Genomic DNA, 26,087 nt, shown 5'->3' with positions numbered 1-26,087 from the left:
TTTTTTTTATTTATTTGACAGAGATAGAGACAGCCAGAGAGAGAAGGAACACAAGCAAGGGGAGTGGGAGAGGAAGAAGCAGGCTCATAGCAGAGGAGCCTGATGTGGGGCTCCATCCCATAACGCCGGGATCACGCCCTGAGCCGAAGGCAGACGCTTAACCGCTGTGCCACCCAGGCGCCCCATTTTTTTGATCGGCACTTTTAAAGCTCATTTCCCATGTGCAAAAATAGGCACGGGAAGGACTTTTAGCAAGGAAGGCAGAAGGCTAAACCGAGTTAGGAAATGGGAAGGGGCAACTACGTATTTTGGAAAACTAGTAACATGTTCAGATAGGAAACTTTGGTAAAACATTCGGGATTTTTTGAGCCATCTTGAACCTGTTACCTTTCTTTCTTGGACGTGTTTTCCCACTGATTTGCAAAAGGGTAGGAACGTCTTGAGGCTTAGAGTTGATGTCTAGGATTCAGCAATTTTTTATTTACAGAAAAAAAAATTTGGTGATCGTTGTATGTTTTCCAACGACCACAAAAATAGAGGTTATCTCTTTACAGATAAGTAAAAAGTAGCAATTTCAAGGAATACGTCAGGGGGCTTTAGACCTGAAGAGCGTTCACACTGCAGTAAATTATAATTTTAGAGGCGCTGGTTTGCAGTGAAGACTACGTTTCCCAGTGTACATCGCGTTTCCCACAAGTGGTATGCCAGGGCGCAAGTACCCGGCCAGGGTACCAACCCGGGCGCGCAATGCATCTCGGGGATTGTAGTTTTCGGAGGTCCAACCGTTCCAACTGCCCCGGAAGCAACGACCGGAAGTGCCGCCCGAAGAGGTGGAGTCCGGGTGGTGGCAGCGGCAGTGGCGGTTGCCAGGATCCCGCGTTGCCGCCTGAGACCCGTAATATGGCCGGGAGGAGAAGGAGAAGGAGGCGGCGGACCGGGCTGCGCTCTGTCAGTACAAATTGAGCTGTTTGCTTCCTGACAAGGCCCGTGGCAAGGGGAAAAAAGCCTGACCGGGCCGTGGGAGATCAGGTGTGTGCATAGGCGGTGGCTAGATAGATCCTCAGTGGTCCCGGTTGCGAGGCCACCGGGGCAGGCGGAATTGGCGCCCTGAGAGCTAAGGGTGAGCACTGTGCGGAACCCGAACGCAGGTGCTGGGCGCCTGGTCTTCGAGCGCAGAGAAAGGCGCCGGGTGTGAGGAGACAGGTGCGCGGGGACCGGCGACACTCGGAGCGGAGGTGATGCTCGGATGCTGGCGCTGCCTGGTGGGCCCTCGGGATGAAGCCTTATCAGAGGAGCTGGGAGAGATTGGCGTGGGGAGCTGGGGTCAGGGCAGAGGGTCCCTGGCAAATAACCTCCGCAAAGAGCCGGGAAATCACTTCCTGCTGATAAAACTGGACCGTTTTTCCTCTCCCAAGATGCTGGCGAGGGATTCATCCTCAGGGTGTGCACTGGCCATTCTGAAAGCCGGTTACCACAACCAAAGGCCCTAGCTAGGAGTGCTGTTTATTCTGCCTTTGCGACTTTGGGGAATAAGCTTGAGGCTAATAAAGCAAATTCTCTTGATTGCCCCTGATGCTGCTGGGTGATTCCCACTTTATTTGGTTGTAATCCCAGTTCCCTAACTCCCAATTTAGGTAAGTGGAAGGCGCCTAGAGATTGATGGGGAGGGGTCTGGAAACAACTAAATGAGGAAGATGTCCCCCTTTCCATGAATCCTACCAGGAACCAAGCACTGTCGCTGCCCTCCAGGAATTCATAATCTCATGATAAAAATCATAGTAATCATCATCCTCTTAATAATAAAGGCAGTCCCTGTTTATTGATGCTTTCTTCATGTCCTGCATTATGCTAATTGCCATACATGTATTAGTTCATTGAGTTCTTGAGACAGATTCTCTGATTATCCCTGCATTACGTATGAGGAAATTGAGGCATAGAGATGGTAAGTAAATTGCCAAGAACACACAGCTAGTGTGTGCCCGAATAGGGAACCTTTCCCTTTGTTGTGTATACAAAAAGATTATGTCTTTGGGAGCACTGAGGGGTAAACAACCAGCTAGGATTTGAAATCAAGGCAAGATCTGTTATGTGTTACTTTTACCATTTCCTTTAGTGACATTTCTGGTAGAATACTGTTGAGGAGCAGGTAGCAGAAGGATGAATCTCTGGGGTTTGCAAAGAGGCTCATTTGGAGAAGGGTCATGGTATAAATGGAGAAGACAAGGCATGTCTGAACTTGATGCAGCTGACAAATTATTAATTCAAGTGGACCAGTAATGCCTGATGGTAAAGTATGGGTCAGTAGATTTATGGTTGGAGTGGCATTGTAGTCAAGGCTCTGTTAGAAAAAAAAACACACGCACAACTCTGCTGACAGGTAATTGTAGTGTGAGGAAACGAAGTGCCCTCTTGCTTAATCATATAGGATATGATGATCATTTTCTTTTTTTATTTTTTTTTAGAGAGGGAGGGAGAGAGAAAGAGAGAGAGAGCCAGGGGAAGGGGGAAGGGCAGTAGGAGAGGGACAGAGAACCCCAAACAGGCTCCACGCCCAGTGCAGAGCCTGGTGAGGTACTGGATCGCTCGACGCTGAGATCATGACGTGAGCCACAGTCAGGAGTCCAGTGCTTAACCAGCTGAGCCACACAGGCACCTGATGTTGCTCATTTTTCAAATGATTGCCTTTGCAGTTTAGATGTATTGGTTTCTTCAGAGAATAGGGTCATCCAAGAAACTACCATTCTCTAATAGCTTCTTTGCTATATAGTCCAATCTTTTTTTCTCCTGGTTTCTCCTGGTTTATTGTTTGAGCTAATTACCCTAATTCATTTATTCAGTACTTTTATCAAGAGCCTACTGTGTGCTGACGCTGTTCTGTGTAATGGGGATTCAGTGGTGAGCAAGACTGGAAAGGTACCTGTGCTTATGGAGCTTACGTTTTGGTGGAGGAAGACAGACAAAACCCAAGGAAATAAACAAGATAATTTCAGATAGTGGTAAGTGCCGTGAAAATTGGGAAACAGCAGGTCTATGCGATGTGATAGTGACTGATGTAGGGTTAATGTAGATGAGATCATCAGGGATGGCCTGAGGAGGGGGACATTCAAGTTGAGACTGAAGGATAGGAAAAATTCAGTCATGCTCTAGGATCATTTGATAATTTCCGTAATCAACCATATTAGCTCTTGTATTTTGGTATTTAATGCACTATCGTATGCCGTAGTTATGCTGTGATAATAATCTATTACTGTACATCTGCAATTTGCATGACATACGGGTCTTTTGAAGAGATGTGAATTTAACTTTCCAAAACAATGAGGCATTATCTATATGAGGTTGTTGAAGAAAAATAAAACTTGCCATAAGAATGTTTTATTCATGCCTTATATTTCTCAGAATTTCATGCTTTGCTTGTGTATCCATGGAAAGTATATTTCTTTCATTATATGAGTAATCTATTTGCATTCCTGTAATGCTGGGTGCAGGGGTGTGTTAAAAAATATTTTTGAGTGTTTTAGTAGAAATGGGATCATTTGAATTTCTCTTACATTTTAGCTTCTGCATATTTTGGTTGTTAAGACAGCATAATGGAGGTTGAAATCCAGACTGAAAAATGAGGCCTTGCTATGATTGTCATGCAGGAAGGTGTTGTGTTTTGTTTTTTTAACTTCTGCTTGTTTTATGAATATATTTGCAAAACAATCTCATTTACACTCTAGAGATCCCTTTCTTTGAAATTAAACTCACACTTTGCATAAATCAAATATAGAAATCATTAGAATTGATGGAGTGGTAGGAAGAAGTTTTGTTGATAGGAAGACTACCAAATGGTCAAAATTAGCAATGTATCTTATTTTTTTCATAATCAAATCATAATAAGCTTTTTCTTCATTTCTAATTGTGCTATAATTTGGCCCTGACACTTTAGTATAATGAATTTTTAAGTGCCTTGAGCCTTAAGACAGTATCATACTCCATCTTATTTCATCTCTGCATATCCCACATCATCAGTTGAATTTTTCTCCCCTCACCTTCCTTGTTAATTGTTTTAAAATGAACACTTGAGGGAACATTATTGTATTGGTTTTTCTGTTTTCATAGATCATAACCTTGCTGTTGATGAGTCTGATGATATCGCTCTTTTTACTTTCCCTTGCTTGTTAAAAGGAAACAAACCCAGACATAATGCTATGGAAACAGTTAATCAAATATTTAACACTAGCTAAATGAACGAACATGCTGGCTTATCCTTTCTGATTACCTTGAATTTTTATAGGCAACATCACAATTTTCCAGAAGTTGTGAAATTACTGGGCTGATTGTTTTAAGTAGTTTGGTGGTGGTTCCAATTTTCGACAATGAAATAGAATTAATATGAGAGCCAGTAGATACTCTCTTTTCTACCTCTGACTGATTTGGCTAGTAACCAGGGAGTCAAAGTATATTTTTGAGATGTGAAAGTAATAGACTTTGAACTCCATGATAACAAAAGAACTTTTAAAAGTAAGTATCCTCTTTTATGTAAATAGCCGTTTTGTGTGTGTGTTTCTCTCTCTTTCTCTCTCTTTTTTTTTTTTTTTGGCTACAAAAGCATTTCCACCTTTGTATGATTTAGTTTTTCTTGTGTAGATAAGTCCTGCTAAGGAAAATACAATATTCTATTTTATAATCTAAAGTTAGTAAAGTGGTATAGAACTTTTTTTCCTTTAAGAATTTTTCACCAGTGAGTTCTTAGTATTTTTTGAACAAGTCATAGTTAAAGATTGGTTTATATACATATGTTCAGACATATTTACTATATGAAGCAAGGCTTAACTGGGTAGGATCTTGAGGTGCTTACCTACACTTAAGAATTAGCTGCTTCTCAGTGAAAAAAAAAATTCTGGGAAGGCCAATTTTAGGAATTGTGAATTCTAGAAATGTTTCAGTGCTCAATAACATTTGCCAAATAATTAAGATCTGTTTTTTTCCAGCACATTAAAAATGACATTTTTCTCTCTTATAGTGTAATTGTGGGAAGATGGAGGAGTATGAGAAATTCTGTGAGAATAGTCTTGCCAGAATCCAAGAGGCATCACTATCCACAGAGAGCTTTCTACCTGTCCAGCCTGAAAACATCTCACTTATTCGCTTCCATGGAGTGGCTGTGCTTTCTCCACTGGTAAACATTCTTTGATTTTTTTTTTTTTTTTTTTTTAAAGATTTTATTTATTTATTTGACAGAGATAGAGACAGCCAGCGAGAGAGGGAACACAAGCAGGGGGAGTGGGAGAGGAAGAAGCAGGCTCATAGCAGAGGAGCCTGATGTGGGGCTCGAACCCATAACGCCGGGTTCACGCCCTGAGCCGAAGGCAGACGCTTAACCGCTGTGCCACCCAGGGGCCCCACATTCTTTGATTTTTAAATAATCTTTTTTTCTATAGTGAATCACTAAGGTAGTTTACAGAAAAACAAAAGAAAGGCTTATAAAGATTGGAAAAAAATGCCTCTTATTCTTAAGTAAAGAAAAGCAAATGAGTTAGCATTTTTTTTTTATCTACCTGATTGGCAAAGATCCGATAAGACCTAGTGTTCCTTAGGTTGTGAGGAAAAGGTGCTTTTATTGCATTTTTGCTGAGAGAAGCACTTGACTTTATGTTTTGGAGACCATTTTGGTAGTGTTCATCAGATTTTAAAAGTATATATAACTTTTGACTTAGCAGTTCCATTTTTGGGAATCTCTTCGACTTAAACTCGTCTGTGCCTGAAGTATGTACAGGTTATGGAGTAGCATTGTTTCAAATAGCAAAAGATTAACAAACAACTTAAATGACTGTCAGTAGTGGACTAGTTTAACGACTGTGCTCCATTTTATAGCATCTCATTTATGCAATTAAAATGAGTACAATAGACCTAAATGCGCAGTCATGGAAGGTTCTCCACAGTCTATTGTAAATCACTGCACACATCATGCTCTCAGGAGCAGGGTAGAATAGTGGTTAAAAGCCTGACTCTGGAGCCTTCTGGTCTTGGTTTAAATCATTACTCTGGGGGCACATGGGTGTCTCAGTTGATTAAGGGTCTGTCTTTGGCTCAGGTCATGATCTCAGGGTCCTGGGATTGAGTCCCGAGTCCCGCTCCCTGCTCCACTGAGAGCCTGCTTCTCCCTCTCCCTGCCCCTGCGCATACTCTCTCTCACTCTCTCACTCTCTCTCTCCCTCTCAAATAAATTAAAAAAAAAAAAAAATCATTTCTCTGCTACTTACCTGCTGTGCAAACTTGCAGGTCCATTTTCTTTATTTGTTAAATGAGGATAAAAATAGTATCTATTTCACGGGTTTTGAGGATTAAATGATCTAATACATGTAAAATGCTTAGAACCTTACTTGGATCATAGGAGGTACTCATACATATGTTAACTATTTGGATTTTTATTTAAGAATATTCTTTCTCTGAGGAAGGATAAAGGAATACAGGATGAGAAGGAAGACACTGTTCATTATAAACTCTTTCATACTGATTGGATGTTTTTATTTTTTAAAGATTTTATTTATTTATTCGATAGAGATAGAGACAGCCAGCGAGAGAGGGAACACAAGCAGGGGGAGTGGGAGAGGAAGAAGCAGGCCCCTAGCGGAGGAGCCTGATGTGGGGCTCGATCCCATAACGCTGGGATCACGCCCTGAGCTGAAGGCAGACGCTTAACCGCTGTGCCACCCAGGCGCCCCTGATTGGATGTTTTTAAAACGTGTGTAACTTTATTTCAAATCAGAAAATTAATATAATTGAAAGAAACAGAGTTAAAAAATTTTGTATAGCAGAAGTTAAAAGATCAATATTTTCTGCCAACTTTTTGTAATGAATTTTCAAACATAAAGAAAAATACAGTGGCCACCCATATATGTACCATCTAGGCTCAATGATTTTTAACATTTTTATCATCTGCTTTATCATGTTTGTGATTTTATATATATGTGTGTATATACATACATAGTCTTTTTGTTTTATTGCTGAGCCATTTGAAAATTACAAGTACATAACACTTCTCCCTTAAATATTTTGATATACATATTCTAAAAATGAGGATATCCTTCTACATAAAACCCCAATACCATTATCACACTTTAAGAAAATTAGCAATAATTTTAATAGCATCTAATATTCGGTTCATATTTAGATTTCTGCATTTGTGCTCAAAATGTCTGTTACAACTATTTTTTTTCTAATCTGGGTCCAGTCAGAGTTCACAAATAACATTAACTTGTTATGTTTTTTAAAATCTATTTTGATCTAGGGGCGGCTGGGTGGCTCAGTCGTTAAGCAACTGCTTTTGGCCCAGGGCGTGATTCCAGGGTCCTGGGATCGAGCCCCGCATCGGGCTCCCTGCTCCGCTGGGAACCTGCTTCTTCCTCTACCACTCTGCCTGCTTGTGTTCCCTCTCTCGCTGGCTGTGTCTCTCTCTCTCAAATAAATAAATAAAATCTTGAAAAAATAAAAATAAAAAAAATAAAATCTATTTTGGTCTAGAACAGTTCCTCTACCTCTTAAAAATTTTTTTTAATGTACACTGATTAGAATATTAGAAATTGAAGAATCTGACTCTGTGGAGTAAGATACTGCCAAATGAAAAGCTTAGCAGTGGCCAAAAGGACTTATTTTACCTCTCGTTTTAGAGCATTTGATAAGTAAACAGGTTTTTTCCTTTCTTTTAACTTTTTTATTCAGTTGAGAGTAATTTACATGCAGTTTTGATATGTGGCATACACTTGCATAACTCACACCCATATGGAACATTTTCATACCCACAGAAAGCTCTCCCTCGCCCCATCCCACTCATTACCCTCACCCGCTGTTCAGATTTCTTTCCCCATGGTTTTACCTGTTGCACGTTTTAATCATTCTGGTTCAAAGCTTCCTGATTTTTAAGATGTTTTTATATTTATGAGAAATAATTATGTATTTCTGATGTTTTGCAGCTTAACGTTGAGAAAAGAAAGGAAATGCAACAAGAAAAGCAGAAAGCACTTGATGTAGAAACGAGAAAGCATGTTTATAGGAAGAAAGCTCTGTTGACTCGGGTCCAGGAGATTCTTGAAAATGTTCAGGTATGTAATGTAGGCTTTTTAAAATTATAATTAAGAAATCATGAGGTATGCATTAATGATAATTTTTCAGAAATATGTTTGCACTTACTAGTTAGTGACCGATATATTTTACTGTTATATTTGAGAATCTTCGTGGTTTGTGATATTCCATTTCAGTTACTCCAAAGAACATTCACTTGCTTGTTAGTGATGCCCAGTACTTGAATCAGAGGGTACTTAGACAATGGAGCCCTTCCCTGAATATAATTGCTTATTGTCTGTGTCTTATGACTCTAAAAACATGGAATTCTCAGTGACAAAATGATAGAATTGGCCATTGTTGTTTACCTCTGAACTAATCAGACTATTGAGTCAATGACCTTATTCTCATTCTCTGCTAAAGTAAATAACTGCCCCCAATTTTCTTTCGGTGAAATTCTCTTAAGTACACAAATGCAATTTAGATTACATAAGTAGAATTGTGTGGATGCATCTTAGATCTAAACTGAAACCATTTAAACAATACATTCATGCCTTTTGCAGTTATTTTTATTTAGCCGAATTTAAATTTGTATAAATAATTTGTTTTAAGGTCTGGATTGTTTCATACTAAAAAAACCTTGAATTACATTGAAAATAATTTCTGACATACATAGCTCTGTTTTGCTGACAACATCTTAACATTTTTTCATAATCTTAGGGAGTTGTAGTTTGTATAATTCATACAGATGACACATGTACCATGAACCTTAGGCTGTTTCCCACTAACTGCTACCTTCATTTTTCTGTGGGTAGTAGATTTTAATTTGCAGATTATAATGGCTGTCCATATTAAGTTCAAAAAATATAATATGTAGCACGATAAGGGTAGGTTTTAAATTTACTAGATGTTTCCTATTATTGAAACAAAAATGGTTTATCATTGTTGCTCCAGTGAGGGAATATATCAAATATAATTACTAATGAGATTGTTGAGTCTTAAAACTTCCAGCATTTAATAGAGCATGTACAGTGTTAAACTAGAGAATAATGAATTAATTTTGCAGATAGAGAAATTTTATATCATACAAATAGATGTCTGTAGTCTCTTTTACCTGTAAAACCTGTCATTCTGTGATACGTTTTTGTTGTCGTTGTCATTTAAATTCTCTAACCGAAGGCTCATTTTATTAGTGTACAAAAAACATAGCTGTAGCTGCTGTATATATGAATGTGAAATGTGAGATATTTTAGGGAAACAATTTATTTTACTTAAGCCTATGAACATGTTCATGGGTTTGGTGAATATGTTTCCCTTTTGTTTTATTTTGGTCTTGAGGTTGTGACTAAGTATACTTTGTTGTGCTGTTTATTGCATAGTACCTGGAAACCATTGTATGTCTTGGGATTTGTAGGGTAAAACAGGAGTGCCATATGGTGTAGGAAAAAAAAACACATACATAACAACCTAAAAATCTCTTTTTTTTTTAAAGATTTTATTTATTTATGCGACAGAGACAGAGATAGAGACAGCCAGCGAGAGAGGGAACACAAGCAGGGGGAGTGGGAGAGGAAGAAGCAGGCTCATAGTGGAGCCGCCTGATGTGGGGCTCGATCCCATAACGCCAGGATCACGCCCTGAGCCGAAGGCAGACGCCTAACCGCCTAACCGCTGTGCCACCCAGGCGCCCCTAAAAATCTTTTAATATTCAGGATTCTGGAGTCTGTATTGATATGATAATATGATAATTTCTGTCAGTTTAATATATGCTGGTATAATCTTTAAAAACCATCCTAGTTCACTTTTTATTTATTTAGATAGAAAATGTAATTTTATTTTTTCTGTTGGATCTCTCGTGTGTTAGTTGTTCTCATCTCAGTTTATACATTTTTTTACTTATTTTGCTTGTTCTAAAACTCATTAACGGGTTGCTGTTTAAAATGACCATCAGTTAATCAAATTGAAATTTGCTTTGATGAATTGGGTTTTAAGTTGAAAATTTTCTTATTTCTAAGTAACTTAAGCTACATGGCTAAGCTGTCATTCACTACAAATTTGCCTCATTATATAGAAGGATTTTAGTTAAAATCTGGTGTGAGCATGTGGGTGGCAGGAGTCTAGTTGCCGAATTATTTTTGCTTAATATCTTAGGCAAGTTAGCCTTTGTTAAAGAAGAGTCATTCATGTAAGAAATTTAATTACTTGCTATTTTTCTCATACATCAGTATCCTTAGCTTTCATAGGAGGACCAGTTGGTGACTTTAATAGCATATAATGCAGGGGCACCTGGGTGGATCAGTCAGTCAAACGTCTGCCTTTAGCTCAGGTCATGATCCCAGGATCCTGGGATCGAACCCCCACATTGGGCTCCCTGGCAGGGAGCCTGCTTCTCCTTCTCCCTGCTGCTCCCCCTGCTTATGCATGCATGCGCATTCTCTCTCTCTGTCAAAGGAAGGAAAGAAGGAAGGAAGGAAGAAAGGGAGTAGTCTTTAAAAAGAATAACATGTAATACAGAAGAAAGTTAAAATCCATCTATTCCAAGATTACATTGTGTGTGGATATGTGAATATATATGTGTGTGTATACTTGTGCACATATGTACCTATTTGTATCAGATTAGATAATTTCCTTTTTTTCTTATATTCTTTTAATAAATAGGCTGGGATGACCAATAGATGTTTTTATTTTTTTAAATTATTTAAAATTTTTTTAATCAGATATTAATAGTAATTTGAGCCCCATGTGATACAGGATACAATAGAAAAAGGTTATCTTAGTTTTTGTTTATGTTTTCAAATATTAGAATATTTGAATTTTCTATTTCAATTTTATTTTAGGAAATAATGAAATCAAAGGCTTTTCTCGGAATGCCTGGGTGGCTCAGTCAGTTAAGCATCTGCCTTCAGCTCAGGTCATGATCCCAGGGTCCTGGGACTGACTCCCGAATCAGGCTTCTTACTTGGCAGGAAGCCTGCTTCTTCCTCTGCCTACTGCTCTCCCTGCTTGTGCTCACGCGCACTTTCTCTCTCTGACAGATAAATAAAATCTTTTTTTTTTTTAAAGGGTTTTCTCTGCAGTGAGGAAATATTAATTTTTAAATTTCCTTTTCCAGGTTAGAAAAGCACCTAAGGCCAGTGATTTTGATCCATGGGAGACTGAAACAGTTTACTCTGAATCAGAAGTCAGAAACTTGAATGTCCCTGCTACATTTCCAAATATCTTGCCAAGCCCTGCTGGACACTCTACTTTAGGAAAATTTGAAAAGATAACTGGAATTTTGCCATTGAATAATGAAGACCAATTTAAATCTAATGGGATAGATTTAGCTAGGGACTCAGAACTTAATTCTCTGAAGCACTGTGATAGTTCAGATATTATTACCCCTGTGGAAAATGAAGCTTCTGCAAAGATCCCCTCAGCAACCCCTCAGGAGACTCTTATGTCTGATGGTCTCGTCCCAACTAATGAAGAACAGGACCCCTCACTTTTGGAAGAAGTTACTCCGGATCCCTACATAATGAGTCTTCAGAACCTGATGAAAAAGTCAAAGGAATATATAGAAAGAGAACAATCTAGACGTAGTCTTAGAAGTAGTGCAAAGAGGAGTGTTCATGAGAGTCATTCAGATAAAGAAAACGAGGCTGTTAAAGTGACTGATTATGGGAAGGAGAAGGTGCAGTTGACTGGCAGACACTGTGCTTCAGTGATTCCTGACAAGCCGAGCCTTAATAAATCAAATGTTCTTCTCCAAGGTGCTTCCACTCAAGCAAGCAGCCTGAATACATCTGTTTTAGGTAGCTTTTCTAAAGTGGACATACCTGTACGAACTGGCCATCGCACTGTTTTAGACCCTGATTCTGATTTTAAAGTCATTCCCACTTTTGTTCCCGAAAACAACGTTATCAAAAGTCTTACTGGTTCATATGCCAAATTACCTAGTCCAGAGCCAAGCCTGAGTCCTAAAATGCATCGAAGGCATTCTAGGCCATCATCAGCATGTCATATACTTATAAATAACCCAATAAATGCCTGTGAGTTAAGTCCCAAAGGAAAAGAACAGGCGGTAGGCTTAGTTGTTCAAGATACTGATGAAAAAACAAATATACCGGAAACTGTGCCAAAGTTACCAGTTGATTTAGCAGGAGTTTGTCCAAGCAAGGTTTATGTCACCAAAAATGCATCTGAAGCCATGCAGGAGGTGGTTTTGGGTAAATCAAATCAGGTATGCCAGTCTTCAGGAAATCAGTTAGAAAACAAGGTCATTCATGGACTTGCTCTCGTGGAAGGTCAGTTAACGTCTGATGGGAGAGAACCACCCAAAATGGACAGCATGTGTACTGCAGTGCCGCAATTGCATGAGCCGTATGCCACCAGTCAGTGTATAGTGAGTCCAAACTTTGGAGCCGTGAGCGCACTCAAGTCAGCCAGCGTGTTAGAGAAAAATGCCTGCAATGTACAAATGGAACTGAATAAGTCTTACGATGTAAAAAACCCATCTCCTTTACTGATGCAAAACCAGAATACCGGACAGCAGATGGACACCCCTACAGTGTCCTGTGGAAATGAACCGTTTTTGGATAACAGTTTTGAGAGAGTTAAACGGAGACTTGATTTAGATGTTGATAGTTTGCAAAAGGAAAACTGCCCTTATGTCTTAGCAACTGGAATAGCTGAACAGGAAAGGCAGCATTTGCCAGAAAAAAGATACCCCAAGGGACCCGTCCACATCAACAAGAATAAAATGTTAGAAAGTAGTTCCAAAGGTAAGGAAACTTTGAAGTATTTGATACCTGCCAACAGATGGCACTTTTACTGAATACTTTTAATTGACATTTTGAAAGACAGTAATAATTGTCTGCATCTGTTCATCAGGGTTTTTCTTTTCATTTCTCTTATTGGAGAACCTATAATTAGCTATAGTCTGTTGCCATTTGATAGGCTTTCTTAAAGCCTTTTCTTATTTAAAATATGAACCTTTCACAGTTCACTTTGTATCACAGAATATTGTCAATGACTGGAGGAAGAAGTTCTTGCATGAAACATAGCTCATAGTTTTAACCTAGCGTAGTACTACGATGTCTTCCTTTTGGGCGGACAGTGGTTTCTAATGTTTTCATCATTCTGTTTCATTTGTAATGAGATCTTCATGTAGTTGGTCCTTCAGCGAACACTTTAACATCAAATTATTAGAGAAAAATCACAAATAAGGCTTTGTGAGTAGTGTTTTAAGAATGACATATTTATTGATAAAAACTGTTTCAAATTTCTTTTGTGTGTAGTGTTACATTAACAGCAACTTGTTAAAACATGCCTTTCTTCTTCATAACTCCTTACTTTGTTGTCATGGTTCATAATTCTTCATTACAGATATGGAAGAAATGAGTCAAGTAAATGAAGTTCTTGGACATAAATATTTCAGCTCTAATGTGATCTACGTCTTCCTAAAAAAAACCCAACCCTTCACATTCTGTAAAATTGCACACTAAAGTAACAGAGTTTATAGGAAAAATAAGGTTGGGACAGACTGTTTAAAATCCATGTAACTTTATAAGAACTTTAATAAAAATATCAGTGGATCCCTGGGGAGCCAGTGTGAATAATCCGGACGGACAGTGCAGCATGGCTGGAGGCTGTGTCTGTGAATACCAGAGGTTCAGAGCTAACCCAGGGCAGTCCTGGCAGAGCTTTAATAGGAGCATGGCCAGTGCGAGTGAGGGGAGGCCAATCACGGAGGTAGCCAGCTTGCCATCAGAGGAGCCCCTGGACAGTGCTCGTTTATGAAATTCTTAATATAGAGCTGAATGGACTGTCGCTCTTGGTTGAATGATTGAGCTGAGGAGCTTTGTCCTTTTTTGGTGAAAGTTGTAATTCTGCTCCTGCTTTTCCTGCTCCCTTTTGCCTATGAAAAATTGCACACGAACAAATGCAAATTGTTGTAGCTGAATAAAACGTACTTAGGAACAAATTATGGGAATACCATAGCAGATAGATAATATGCTTATCCTCAGTGAAATATTTGGGAAGAATGATTCTTTGAATTCAGTTGAATTGCGATGGGTCCATGAATAGGTACTACATCTGTGTAATACTTGGTATTTCAACATCTCACAGTATCTTACCACTTTCTATTCAGTAAGTTGCATAGTCATAATGGTTGAATAAATTTTTTAGTTAGTAATTTAAATATCTGAAATTTTAATATCGATTGTTTTTTGGAACCTGAAGCTGAGAAGCTTTACACTATCAAAGGAACATTTATTTAAAAGATCAAAACTTGGGGCGCCTGGGTGGTGCAGTCGTTAAGCGTCTGCCTTCAGCTCGGGGCGTGATCCCGGATCAAGCCCTGCATCAGGCTCCTCCGCTGGGAGCCTGCTTCTTCCTCTCCCACTCCCCCTCTCTCGCTGGCTGTCTCTCTCTCTGCCAAATAAATAAAATCTTTAAAAAAAAAAACCAAAACTTAACAAAACTAGAAGCTACAATACCAGAGATCCTGGAGAAGGACCAGAGTCAGAATAGAGGTGAGATGCAGACAAGAATCACATCTTGAAGTCAATTTGAGTGAGGAGAATCTTGACTGAACAGATAGCCTTGGCTCCATCGGTTCAGATCATAGTTGAGGGAGTGGGGATGGTGGTGACAAGCAGGCCCTCTCTTGGTAGCATGAAATGAAGGGCGTGGTGGAAGAGAATGTGGCTCAGACTGCGGACCTGGCTGGACCTTGATTGTGTTATGTTGGATCTAGGAATTTTCTTTGGTCAGAAGCATCATTTAAATTGACTGTGTATCAGACATTAGTAAATTTTCTAAATATGAGGGGACGTGTTTCTTTTCAGAAGGTGAGGAGATATTAAAAAGCAAGATGTTAGCTTTTGAAGAAATGCGGAAGAGGCTAGAAGAACAGCACGCCCAGCAGTTATCACTACTCATAGCTGAGCAGGAATGGGAACAGGAAAGACTGCAGAAGGTGAGGAATTAAAATGTAGGGAGATGGGGCTGGTAAGTGGAATTTTGCTGGGGATACTATGAATTTTGGTCACGTATAGGATACTTGTAATTTCTTCCCCTGTATATCTTAATCTAAGAGGGTGATTGATTTTGATACATGGATATTGCCAAAATGTGAGGTTTAATATTTAGCTCCTTATCTAAAAATAAATGCACAATTTATCAAAAGGATATTTGATTGAATCCTTGACTCAAAATGCTTAATATTTTTCAAAGATATTTTATATATTGATACTGAACTATGCATTCTGCAAGAGTGTACTGTAAGAGGAAGGATACTTGTTTTAAGATTTCACTGGAGGTAGGAAAACTTGAAATTAATCATTTGCTGATAATTACCCATTACTTTTAGCTGAGCCTCAAATGATGGTATTTTGGGATAGAATCCAACAGAAGATGTAGCATGTTATATAATACACTGTTAATCTACAGGAAATAGAAGAACAGGAGAAAATGTTAAAAGAGAAGAAGGTGAATGCAGCTGAAGCATCTGAGTTGAGCATTAATAATGCAGTGGACTTAGAGTGGAGAAAAATAAGTGAGTCTGGATTGCTGGAAACAATGCTGTCTCAGGTGGACTTGCTCCATCCTTCAAACTCAAATACTTCTGGTAAATACTTTTAAAAATTCTCTTCTGTTTGAAAAAATTATCTCTATAATAAGATATTTTACTTGGCACACTTTAAAACTGTAGCTCCATCCTTTAAGTAATCCCATGTCCAGCTGCCCAGTAACTAGTGAAAAACGAAATGATAGCAGATCAAAGACTGGCGAGCAGGTGTTCGTGAGAAAAGGCACCTTAGCAAGGAAAATATCCGGAAATTTGACTCAGAGCCCAGTCTTTGTTTATTCATGCAGCAGGTGTTATGCTTCAACTGAAAACACAGTTTGCTGTCTCCCCAGTGATCTTGAATTACATCTGATTCTTCAGACGCAGCAAGAGCTTATCTTCACATCTTCAATTACCCTGAGATGCTGTTTACGTTGAAAAGATCCATCTGGTGCAGAAGCTTAAAGTCCATAAATATTTTAAGTCTGCATGTGGACCTGTGTCAAAGGCATTTGTTATTCTTAGCGAGTCACAAGTGTTTATTTGGATGTTCTGCATATTTTGATTATATGACGTCAAGTATAATACTGTACATCTATTCCTCTAGGTTTCACAAATTCTGTCCTGCAGCATAGCTTTGCTTCTGCAAGCGAAGCACCCTTCTACCTCTGGGGATCGTCAACTAGTGGCTTGACCAAACTTTCAGTTCCAAGGCCTTTTGGAAGGGCCAAACCTAAATGGTCTCAGGTGGGCAAACTTATTCATATTTATGTATCTGTCTATTTAGCTATATTTTTTAAAGAAGTACATTATCTTAGGTTGTACAGATGAGGACAGGTGTTTGTGCCCTACATCAAATAGCTTAGCTCTTCCCGGAGATGAAGCTACACAGAGCACATGTGCTCATATGTAGAATTTTGTTCATTGTAATAGATGAAGGAGTATAAGGCTCAGATTCTTAAATCATTATGTCTGTCTTATTTCTTCTAGGTTTTCAGTCCGGAAGTACAAACAAAATTTAACAAGATAACTGCAGTGGCAAAAGGATTTCTTACTCGTAGGCTTATGCAGACAGATAAGCTGAAACAACTTCGCCAAACTGTAAAAGTAAGAAGCTGGTCCCTTGTTCCTCTTTTCGCTTCTGGCTTGGTTTCTCAGTCCAGCGACAGCTAGTCACTAGCTAGAGATGATGCATTAGTTCACAACTTAAGCAGAGCAAACATTTCTTTTTTTTTTTTTTTAAAGATTTTATTTTTATTTATTTGACAGAGATAGAGACAGCAGAGCAAACATTTCTTAGTCACTGCAATGTAGGTGGTTATAGAAATCTGATTAATCTCATTCGGATGATTTTTAAAAGTATGTAGATGAAATAGTTTGTGTCTCTCTTCAAAGTGCGTGCCATTTGATTTCTGCTAAGTAATAGTTTTATGTTCTTAGTAATTTTGAATTGGCTGAGAAAAAAAAAATCAAAAGGAAATTCCAGTGATCGTGAATCTTTCTAGAAAAGTGGTTTTTGAAGGAGTATTTCTTCTTCCAGGACACAATGGAATTCATAAGGAGTTTTCAGTCAGAAGCGCCATTGAAGAGAGGAGTTGTTTCAGCGCAAGATGCTTCTCTTCAGGAAAGAGTGTTAGCTCAGGTAAATGCATGTATCCTGAAGGCTTGTAGGAGGTGGAAATTTATATCTCTCCCTTCATTTAACCACTGAAAATAGGTTTTAATTAACACTTTAACCCTTTTCACTTAAATGTGAAAGTGCATGTAATATTACTGAAATCTGACCTCATCTTTTTAAATGGGTACAATATTTTCTTCTTTTGAACCTAGTTGCGAGCTGCCCTGTATGGTATTCATGACATATTCTTTGTAATGGATGCAGCTGAAAGAATGTCTATTCTCCATCATGACCGAGAAGTTCGCAAAGAGAAAATGCTCAGGCAAATGGTATGTTATATGATTTTTTAATGAGTAAGTGAAAAAGAAAAACTCTTTCTTCTATACTCACAGAACTTCTGGTACTTCTAATACCAGATTGTGAGTTTTTCCCCGCACGCTGACCACTTCTTCCACACCAGTGACGTGTCCTACAGTTCACTTCAGTTCTGATAGTATCTGCTTGAAGTTAAGAGTCAGATACTACAAGGTAAGGAGGCGGTTAAGACTCCCTATCCAAAGTCTCAGGTTGTCACTTGTATTTCTGACCAACCAGCTGTAAAACAGGATTCCCACAACCCTGTCTTTGGGTTTGATAATTTTCTAGAATGGCTCATAGTAGTTAGGGGATTTATGGGTTTACTGTATAATAAGGGACATAATTAAGGATACAGATGAACCACCAGATGAAGAGACGCATAGCTCAGGGACTGGAAGGGTCCCGAGGGCAGGAGCTTCTGTCCCCCATGGAGTTGAAGCGTGCCATCTTCTCAGCACATGGATGTGTTCACTAACCTGGAAGCTCTCTGAAGCCCATGCTTTAGGTATTTTTATGGAGGATTTATCATGTAGGCATGATCAACTCAATCTCTAGCCCCTCTCTTGTCTCTGGAAGATAAGGGGGTAAGCTTCTACTCCTGCCTGGTCTTTCTGATGAATAACCTGCACCTGCGAGCCCCCCAAAAGTCGTCTCATTAGAACAAAAGATGCTCCTGTCACCCAGAAAAATTCCAAGGGATTTAGGTGCTCTGTGTCAGGAACTGAGGTCAAAGACCAAAAATATTAGAACAAAAGATGCTTTTACCATTACTGTGTCAGCTTACAAGGGTTTTAGCAGCTCTGTGTTAGGAACTGGGGTCAAAGATCAAATATTAGCAGGAACCAGGGGCAGAGACCAATATATTTATTTCTTCTTATTTCACAATGAGGTTCTTCTGGGTTTGGGGTAATTGATACCAATCTCATTCTCTTATTTTGGCTTCAGCACCCTCCCTACAGTTCTTTTTTTTTTTTTTTTTTTTTTTTTAAGNTAAGATTTTATGTATTTGACAGAAAGAGGCAGCGAGAGAGGGAACACAAGCAGGGGGAGTGGGGGAGGGAGAAGCAGGCTTCCCGCTGAGCAGGGAGCAGGGAGCCTGATTCGATGCGGGGCTGGATCCCAGAACTCTGGGATCATGACCTGAGCCAAACGCAGTTGCTAAACTGAGCCACCCAGGCGCCGCCCTCCCTACAATTCTTAAGCACAGACAATTCCCAGAATTATCTAACACTTAACTCTGTAGACAGATTTTAAAGAATTGGGTATTGTTTGTTGATTGGATTTTGGAGTGGAAGTTTTGAATGTTGTTTGGATGACTTATAAAAAATTATCATTGAAAAAACAAAAAAATAAAAAACAAACAAAAAAAACTATCATTGACTCTTGATTGAATTTCCTTGAAACCATCAAGTGGATTTTGTCTTTTTGGAAACCAGAGTTATTTAAAATCTGTCAGAGTGTTGGAGGTGTGTGGTTTGAATCAGTGACTTTAATGTGGTTGACAAAAGAAAAAGAAGCTAAATTTATATTATTTCATTGGGAAAAATAATTTTAATTATTTAATTTAAGAACTTGGACTGCTTTAGTTCTAAAGACAGACTAAGTTAAAGTTCCAAATGTTAGTAAGAGAAGGTTTTCCATGCAGTGTGCGATCATCCTATGTCATTTTAGTGATATTACCGGTACCTCTGACGCTTTTCGGTTTGTATTTTCAAGGACAAAATGAAAAGTCCACGAGTGGCCCTGTCGGCGGCAACACAGAAGTCTCTCGATAGGAAGAAGTACATGAAGTAAGTTTTCTCTGTTTCATGTCTTATTAACTCAGTTATTAGCAAAGCAATAAATTTTAGTCATCTGTTGGTCTATTTGTGTATTCGAATTAGAAAAAAGTTCACTTTTCTACAGCTGAACTGATAGAAATCCTTTTTTTATATAAAGTTTTATTCAGGTGGTAAAATCTGATTCCATCCTTAGGTAAATGTATCGACTACTAAATTTGACAGCATTCAACTTGTGTCATCGATAGCCACTCAGCCTTAAAAATAGTTAATTTTTATATTCAGCATTAATTTTACATCTTTTGAATATATTCATTTTCTAATATGCCAAAGACTTCATAGGAGGGAAACCTAATGCAAAGAACATCCTAATAGTAAGCTCCTTCTTTCTGGAAAGTAATCTCCAGCGCGCTGAGTAGAATTGAGTAGTATGGCAACGTGTAAATGATTTGTTTCTGTCAGCCTGCATCACATCAGTAAGCGTTTTCTCTTCCTTCTAAATACATTGTTTGTGTGTCCTTATTTTTACATTGTGTTAGAGCTGCTGAAATGGGAATGCCAAATAAGAAATTTCTGGTTAAACAAAATCCTTCTGAAACAAGGTAAGAAAAATCACTTCATCTCCTTGAGAAGCTATTTATTGATTTAAAAATAAAATAAAAGAAAATTTTATAAATCCCGAGCTTACTTTCTGTTGATTTAGTTCTAACTTTAGATCAGTAAACACTCCCTGAAGAGGATTGAAGAGGGGCTGAGATCCATATTCACTGGGTCATGAACCTGGTTAAATGTCAGAGCAGATGTTTCTGGAGCTTTCTTTAGGATATGCTGTCTCAGGTAGAAATTTCAGCCCCCTATGTCCTGAGTTCAGCTCACAGTCCAGGCCTTACTTAATAGGGTCGCCTGGGTGGCTCATTCAGTTAAGTGTCTACCTTAGGCTCAGGTCATGATCCTGGGGTCCTGGGATCAAGCCCCATGTGGGGCTCCCTGCTCAGTGGGGAGCCTGCTTCTCCCTGTCCCTCTGCCCTGCCCCCCCAGCTTGTGTGCACTCCCTCACTATCTCAGATAAAGAAATAAAATCTTTAAAAAAATAAATAAAAACCTTAGAAAGCTAGCTTGATATTTCTGACCTATTTTCTACTTTTACAAGAGTGATGTTACTTGGGTGTTTGAAAGGACAAGTTCATTTTTTTAAAGTATATAAATTATCTAAAAACACAAGGATTAAACGCTTATGTTGGACATCCTGATAAAAACCTAAGATTTAGGGGCACCTGGGTGGCTCAGTTTTTAAGCATCTGCCTTCAGCTCAGGTCATGATGCCAGGGTCCTGGGATCGAGCCCCACATCGGGCTCTCCGCTCAGCGGGAAGCCTGCTTCTCCCTTTCCCACTCTGCCTGCTTGTGTTTCCTCTCTCGCTGTATCTCTCTCTGTCAAATAAATAAAATCTTAAAAAAACAAAAAAACACCTAAGATTTGGGCTCTTGGTGAGCAAAATATAATTACCATATTAATATGCTTCAGTTTGATTTGCTATGTGGTATTATTATATTGGCCTCTCTGCATAGATGACTTCCATCTCATCTTTCATCTATAAAAGAAAATGAGGGGGGGAATGAATTTATGTCATTCTCTTTTGAATTAATTTTTTACTTTGTCAACAGAGTCCTTCAGCCAAACCAAGGACAGAATGCACCTGTTCACAGGCTACTTAGTAGACAAGGGTAAGAATGCCACTCCTGGGTATTTAAAAACATCCAAATCAAGATTAGCTTTGAGTGGAAAACATAATTTAGTGCTCTTTACATAAACTATTTTATAGATGTGATTTGTTCATAGCTTTATGAAGATCTTTTAAAGTTTTGTGTTCAAAGATACCCTTTGGTGTACTGTTGTGTATTATATCTTAATTATCATCTTATGTTGGCATGTTTTTACTTTTCATTTCATACCATTTTGCTCACTAAGTATTGTAAGCATCCGTACAGTAAGTTCAGCATCACCAAAGTGATTCTCCAACAAAGTACAAGCTTTGGTTCTAGTCCCCTGCGGAAGCAGAGTGTAGTTTCCTTGCTGTGCACATGCGTGAGACTTACGGCCTTTTCAAGCTTATTTGTACTTTGAACTGTTGATGCAGTATGGTTGCTTTCTTTGAATGTTGAAAATTTAGACCTTAATGCAAGTGACTTATTAATTTTTTTATATTCAATTAGAACCCCTAAGACATCAGTGAAGGGGGTTGTGCAAAATAGACAGAAGTCTTCACAGAGCAGAGTGCCTAACAGAGCGCCTGTTTCAGGTGTGTAGCAAATGAGTTCCTGACGCCCGTTCAACAGAAGGACGTGCGAGCTGCCCCGTGCTGCAGGCCACACTAGTGCAGTATCTTGTCTTGCCTTGCCACCATAATTCGGGCATATTCACACACTGTGTTAGTATTTTGTGGCAGTCACGAGATCGTACTAAACCTGTGGTTCCGATCTTGATTTCTGTTATGAAACACTATACATTTTTTTATTCGAAAAATTTGTAGAATTATACATGCTTAATTCAGAAAATCTTTTTATAAGCTAGTGAAGTGTAATAATCTGATGCCTAAATCTCTGCGTGTTTGTTCAGCTTTGGGGAAGTGTATCACCCAGGAATATTTGTATCTGCACATAAAGTGATGAAAAATTTCTCCCTCTGGCCACAAGATCACATGTGAATATGCCAGGTTGGGGGGGGTAAGTTTTGTTTTTGTTATTTTATGGATTTTAAATTGTTTATGGTGGCAAGAAGACACATTCAGTAATAAGCTAATGCAAAGCTGTTAAGCTAATGTTTTAATATTTTATAGGTATCTTTGTTAAGACACTTTGATAAGCTTACCAAGAATTATGTGATCCATTAAAAATACTTTCAAAATGCTTTGCTTTAACTGCACTGCTTTCTAAACATTTAAAAGAAACCTAAATTAATCACTGCAGTGAAGATTAAATCTCTAATCAATTCTGACCTTCCCATTAATATGCAATTAGGCATATTTTAGAGCTTTTATTACTAAATGATTTCCTCGAAATTAGGAGGGAATGAACAACATAAGAACTTTTTTTCGTGTTTGTTCACATAAAAAGAGGGAATGAGATACTGATCATAACTTTGAAATGATTGCTGACTTTTTGCATGTATATAGTGAATTTAATTCATAATGTTGCATATGTAGAGTATGATAAAGTCATCTTTTGGAAGTCGCGGTGAGTGACAGTCAGTGGAGTTGTTTTAAAGGAGATTATGTAGTTGAAGATCCTGCTTATTCCAGAGGTGGTCAGAATCAGCTGGTTTGAAAGGTTACTGGAAGAACTCAGACCAAACACCAGATCTGTTGCTTGTGAAGACACCAGATCTGTTGCTTGTGATGTGGGATTTTAAGACCTTCTCAATTTTTTCCCCATATTAGAATTATATATTGTGATAAATCCTGGCCAGTTGGTGATTCATTGAGGAATTAGTATTGTTTTGTGTGATATTCTCCGCTTGCCACGTGATGACTATCCATGTTCTTGTCTCATGCATTTCATCTCCACTGTCTGTCCCTCGTGAATCTGTAAGAAAAAGAGCAAGTAATACTCAACAGTATGAAGGATAAATAGGAGGTCATTGCAGTTAGGAATGTACCGAAGTTCAGTGTGTAGAAGTAGTGTGGTTTAATTGCATTGCATCGTAATTATTAATACAAGCGAACTTAACATGTATAACTATATATCTAAACAAGTACAAAATTTCCTATTTTTTCTAAAGATTTATTTGTATGTGAGTGCCTTATTGAGTAAGACTAAAGATTTTTATCATTTTACATAAATTGAAAATTTGAGATATGACTGATTAAAATTCTCACTATGAGTCTCAACATAGAAATCCATAGTGGCAGTTGAACAGATTATTCTTTCCTGCTTAGATTTTTAATGGCCTGGATTATGTTTCAGACAAACTTGAAATTTATGCTTTATTTTGATCTGCATGGAGAATGACCCCTTTATTAAGCAATTTCTAGAAAGCTCATTTTTGTTGTGATGATAGACTTCCACACTCTTAGACCGAAGTAGTATGCTAAGGGTTATAGTTTGCTGCAAAGCACTTGAAGTTGTTTATAGCTCTTAGAAACTAAATTGCAATCTCTGATCTCATGTTTTAAAACATTTGCTCACTTGATGTCTTGTGCTTGACCCAGGAGTTTACAGTGACATTCAGAAGCCACTAATTAAAGCAAAGAAGCAGTAATGCAAAATGGTTGTTAAGTAAAACAACAAATCAGGTGTAATTGGGTTCTCAGAGTCTGCTTCTGGCTGCTGCTTAGGCACGTGACTTACTCTCCCATGTCTTGGTTTTGTTATCCTTAAAAAAGTAGTTAACAGTTCCTACCTCGGGATTATTTTATGTAAGGATTAAGTATGATCATGTATATCGCTTAGCTTGGTGCCTGGTATATAGTGAACATTCATTAATTGGAATTATAGAAAAATTGGCATTGAGAAATAATATTAGTTTTCCTCTATTTTTAGGAGTATATGCAGGAAAAATCCAAAGAAAGCGGCCAAATGTTGCGACAATTTAAGAAGACAACATTCATTAGGATAAACAAGGGGCGGGTGGGGGGCTTCATGCTTAACAAAATAGTTAAGGGAAAATACCCTGCCCAGGACTCTTTAGTTAACCCTGGACTGTTTACTCAGGCAAAGTGACATCAAAGGGCTGAGCAATTATCTGCCAACTTGATCAGTCTGGCTAATTCCTTCCCTACACCCTCATTATCCTCTTAACAGTAGGTTTGGGTGAAGACACAGTAGTATTTAGTAATCGACCATCTCTTTGCTTAACCTGTACAAACATAAGTTTGTTTTCTGTACCCAGATGTCTGCTGAGAACGTTTTTTATAAATTTCAAGGACATTTGGGTTTATTTCTATAAAATGTCGAAAAGGTGTGATAAATTACAAATAAGTTTGGAAATACAAATTTCATTCATCTCTGCATACTGATTGCTAAATTTGGTAAACAAATTAGATACTGTTCTGTTCGAGGGGAAATTACTGCAGAAGAATGTTTTTCTCTGGTTTTGTAAAATTTAAACACTGATTAATCTCTCAGAATTCATATTCTTGGACTTACAGGATAACCTCATAGGAGAAAACACTTGACTGTTGATTGTGGTCTATCCAGAATTTACCACGAAAGTAGCCAAGGGCCACCATTTTGGTCAACAGTATACATTCCTCTTAACCGCTAGTTGTCTGGTGCAGAAATGTTAGATTTAATGTGGGTTACCCCAGTACTCTTGGAAACACTTCTCCTAAATCATAAAATCTTTCTGTGGAGGGTAACAAATTAGGGAGATAGCACAATCTTCTCGAATGTAGGAGCACCTAGGAGTGAGTCAGTGCATCCATTTCTGTAAACTAGAGTCACACCGCATGCGCTTCTGTTTTCTTGGTGGTCTGCGTATTTTGTTCCTTCATAGTTTGTTTTTTCTAGCTTGCCTGATTTAGGAGACACTAAAGGGCTATCCAATAACAGAAAGTTCAGATTTTCCAATGGGATAGTAATATTGTTGAGTTGAAATTCTGCATTACTTAAGAGGCACTGATGTTTAAGGTTTTCATCACTAATGTATTCACTTAAAACATAAACCAAAACATGTTACCAAGGGAACATGATTTTATGAAACAGAACGTCACTTAATTTATCATGCCATTTCCAAAAAGGGCTTTGTGCTTCTCACATAAAATTGGGACTGTGTACATTTACTCTTTCTAACTTGAATTTTAAATGATATTGGTATTTTGAAAATGCAGACTATTATATTCTTAATATCCTTTTAAGAAGGTGGAGATAAAGATTGTTTTCTCCAATTTTCTGTCCCATTTAAAATTTAGCTATTACATCCAGCCGTAGACAGACAATAATAATCTACTCTGGGTGTAAACTTGATTTTCTTTATTGAGATATATATCATTTATCATTTATTGAATGAGTGAGCCAGGAAATCAGAAGAAGGTCAAAAATATCTGAGTTACCAATTTTTTATTTGTAGCCAAAGTATATCAAAATATCTTAGTATGATAAATTGTGCATTATCATTCTGAAAACTCAGGATACAGCTTACTTATATTGTGGGTCTTTCCAGAAAGAAAGACAGATGCTACAAGTTTTGTGTGCACTAATGCAAATTAGCTAAAACAAATAGTATGTTTCGGAGAAAGTTAAAAAAGTAGCTTTAGATCAAGATTGAGAAATGGGAGTGTTTTTTTTTTAAAGATAAAAGTGTGTGTTTTACACATATTTTAATGTTCACAGCTTTTTCTCATAAAAGTGCCAGACATTGTTTTGTGCTTTTAATGGATTTTTTATTTATATACATTATTTTTGTTATTTTTACTTTGAGTGGAATGTCCATTAATGTAAATTGTATTTATTTTTATACTTTAATTTTCACTAGTTTTGCTTCTAGGCAAAAGGCAAAATAAACTTTTCATCTTAAAAGAAATCTAGTTTGATCTTTATTTATCAAGGAAAGGACCATTAAGGGATAGATACTGAAAAATCTCTGGCCAAAACATTCATACTGTCATGATCTTTTTGATAATTGAAAGTCCTATGAAAGGTATATCCCAATATTTAATGTGTAACCTATACCAGGGCTTCGTCCAGCATTTGATTTTGCACGAATCGGACTTTTCAGGAAAGGAAAGTTCACGGGCCAA

At 38.0% G+C, this 26,087-nt stretch overlaps 1 protein-coding gene across 5 annotated transcripts; it reads left to right on the top strand.

Moving 5' to 3' along the window:
• Window positions 1-827: 827 nt before the first annotated feature.
• Window positions 828-25,870, top strand: CCP110 (centriolar coiled-coil protein 110). Of its 5 annotated transcripts, none has more exons than XM_034670304.1 (16): window positions 828-1,029; window positions 2,838-2,996; window positions 5,006-5,161; window positions 7,956-8,084; window positions 11,156-12,806; window positions 14,880-15,007; window positions 15,481-15,658; window positions 16,206-16,345; window positions 16,589-16,705; window positions 17,139-17,240; window positions 17,429-17,545; window positions 19,290-19,363; window positions 19,891-19,953; window positions 21,016-21,075; window positions 21,565-21,650; window positions 23,890-25,870. In XM_034670304.1, exons 3-16 carry the CDS (start codon window positions 5,021-5,023, stop codon window positions 23,940-23,942), a joined length of 3,039 nt encoding a protein of 1,012 aa, XP_034526195.1. In that variant the 5' UTR covers window positions 828-1,029; window positions 2,838-2,996; window positions 5,006-5,020; the 3' UTR covers window positions 23,943-25,870. The 5 variants fall into 5 exon arrangements, with proteins under 5 accessions (XP_034526195.1, XP_019664341.1, XP_011234115.1 ...); XM_019808782.2 differs by lacking the exon at window positions 21,565-21,650 and adding an exon at window positions 21,968-22,074 and having other exon boundaries at window positions 14,877-15,007; XM_011235813.3 differs by having other exon boundaries at window positions 14,877-15,007.
• Window positions 25,871-26,087: the final 217 nt, after the last annotated feature.

Source organism: Ailuropoda melanoleuca, chromosome 10, assembly GCF_002007445.2.
Source record: "Ailuropoda melanoleuca isolate Jingjing chromosome 10, ASM200744v2, whole genome shotgun sequence".
Taxonomy (NCBI): domain Eukaryota; kingdom Metazoa; phylum Chordata; class Mammalia; order Carnivora; family Ursidae; genus Ailuropoda; species Ailuropoda melanoleuca.
Note: the sequence above shows the minus strand (reverse complement) of the source record. Positions and strands in the feature narration are given on the sequence as shown.